The 2,069-nt window shown below is 65.4% G+C and overlaps 1 protein-coding gene across 1 annotated transcript; it reads right to left on the reverse strand.

Moving 5' to 3' along the window:
- Window positions 1-533: 533 nt before the first annotated feature.
- Window positions 534-1,337, reverse strand: EMIHUDRAFT_440829 (dihydrolipoamide acetyltransferase). The gene has a single exon (XM_005788193.1). The coding sequence runs from the start codon at window positions 1,275-1,277 to the stop codon at window positions 762-764; it is 516 nt and encodes a 171-aa protein (XP_005788250.1). The 5' UTR covers window positions 1,278-1,337; the 3' UTR covers window positions 534-761.
- Between the last annotated feature and the right edge of the window lie 732 nt (window positions 1,338-2,069).

The following is a 2,069-nucleotide window of genomic DNA, read 5'->3' on the forward strand; positions in this document are numbered from 1 at the left end:
CTCGCATCGGGGCTGCAGAACTCCGCGCCCGAGCAGTTCGCGGAGGACCTCTTTGCCGACTCGTCAGACGGCCTCTTCGCCTCGCTCAAGCCCGACAGGCCGCTCGACGAGGCGCTGCTGGACGCGCTGCAGGACAAGTACACGATGGTTCCTCTGATCGTGGCCGTCCTGTTTGTTGCCTCGCGAGAGCAGCTGCAGAAGCTCTCTGCTACAGGCGCGGAGATCTCCGGAGAGACGTGGGAGAGGGCACGCAAGCTCTTGACGAGTGCGATGCCGCGCAGCAGGGGCATGGCCACAGGGAAGAGCCGTTTGCAGCAGCTGAAGGACTGGTGGAGTCCGCCCAAATCGAAGAGTCCGCTGCAGCGGCTGAAGGACTGGTGGAGCCCGTCCGAGCCGTCGAAGTCGTGGTCGGGGTCACTCGTTTAGCGAGGGAGAGGTATCGTCGGGACGAGTCTCGCACGTCGTTTACACAAATCACAATTTAGGAGAGAGAGAGAGCGACAAGAGAGAGAGTCAGAGAGAGTGGACGCTTAGGTTTAGAGGTAAACCGTGTTTCACCAACCAACACTGTCCATGCCGTCGGTATGACCGTTTTACATCCGTCACCCGCACGTCAGCCGGCGCCTCGCATCGGCCATCGGCATCGCGATTCGCGTGCTCGCTGCTAACGGTATGTCGCTCCTCTTTGCTGCTCCCCCTCCTCGCCGCCGGCGCGCCCCCACGTCGACTGCGCCGCGCGCGATAGCCACCGGTGATCCGGATCACGCCACCATGACCGTCCAGCGGCCCCACGCCGTCACGGCCAGCGAGGCTCCCTTTCCGGCTGCCGAGGCGGCGCCGAGCACGGGTGGCGGCGGTGCGGCAACCGGCGCCGGCGCCGATTCGGTCGGCGGCGGCGCCGCCTCGGCAATACTGCCGGGTGCCTTGGGCTCAAAGTCCGCGAAGGCCGCCACGTCGCCCGCCTCCTCGCACAGGACAATCATCGGCGTGCCGACTTGGACATCCTGCGCGCCTTCCGGAATGAGAAACTTCGCCACGATGCCGTCGTCGACGACGTCAAAGTCGACGGTCGCCTTGTCCGTCTCAACCTCTGCGATGCGGTCGCCGGCCGCGATCGGGTCTCCGACCTTGACCAAATACTTCTCGACATTGCCTTGCGTCATCGTCGGCGAGAGCGCCGGCATGCCGAGGACGGTGTGCGACGGATACGGCGCAGGATAGCCACGGGTAAGGTGCGGCAGCGACACGGACGCACGCCTCGCAGCGACCCGAAGCATCGCGCTTGTCTGTAGCTCTCGCGGTTGCTGCAGCGACGAAGCGTCGGCCGGACCCCCGAGTAGAGGACGGCAGGTGGCATACCTTTCTTTTTTATCATACTAGCATACCTTGCGCGCACGCGCGCCAAATTTGTTTTTCTGTCTGCAACAACAGCCCGAGGGGTGAAATGTCTTTGTTGTCTCTGTAACGAAGGGCCCGCCGCTCCGCCTACGCCGGCGATGACCCTCTCGGCAGAGCGACATCGCGACACGCGAGCACCGGGCAGAGAAGGGGACGCAGAAGCGGTTGGATGGAGAGGCAGCCGGCGCACGAGGAGAGGCAGCCGATGGAGCCGACGAGGTGAGTAGACACGAGTTTACCATTCTGCCCGGGGGGGGGGGGGGGGGGGCCGCGATGCCCCCCCCCCCCTGGTTCTCTGTACTGGCTGCCCCCCCCCCGGGGGCCCCGGCGTCCCCAAGGGCGGGGGGGCCGCCCCCCCCCCTGTCTAACCCCCCCCCGGCCCCGAAAAAGGCTTCCCAATCTTGTTCTGGCCCGCCTCTGGGGGCCCGGCATTGGCCAACACACCCCCCAATCAGCCTGAAAACAAAATAAGGGGTGGGCCCCGGTGGACCAAAAGGGAACCCAATTGGGGGGGAAAAGGACCCCCCCCTTGCCCCGGGGCCCAAAGTGGGTTGAAATAGCCCCCCCCGGGGCCCCCCGGGGGGGAACCGGTTGGCCAGGGTTTTTGTTCCTGTCCCTTTCCCCCCCCCCTTGGGTGCGGAAACCAATGATCCCCCCCCCCTTTTCCAAAA

Source organism: Emiliania huxleyi (assembly GCF_000372725.1).
Source record: "Emiliania huxleyi CCMP1516 chromosome Unknown EMIHUscaffold_137, whole genome shotgun sequence".
NCBI lineage: Eukaryota > Haptophyta > Isochrysidales > Noelaerhabdaceae > Emiliania > Emiliania huxleyi.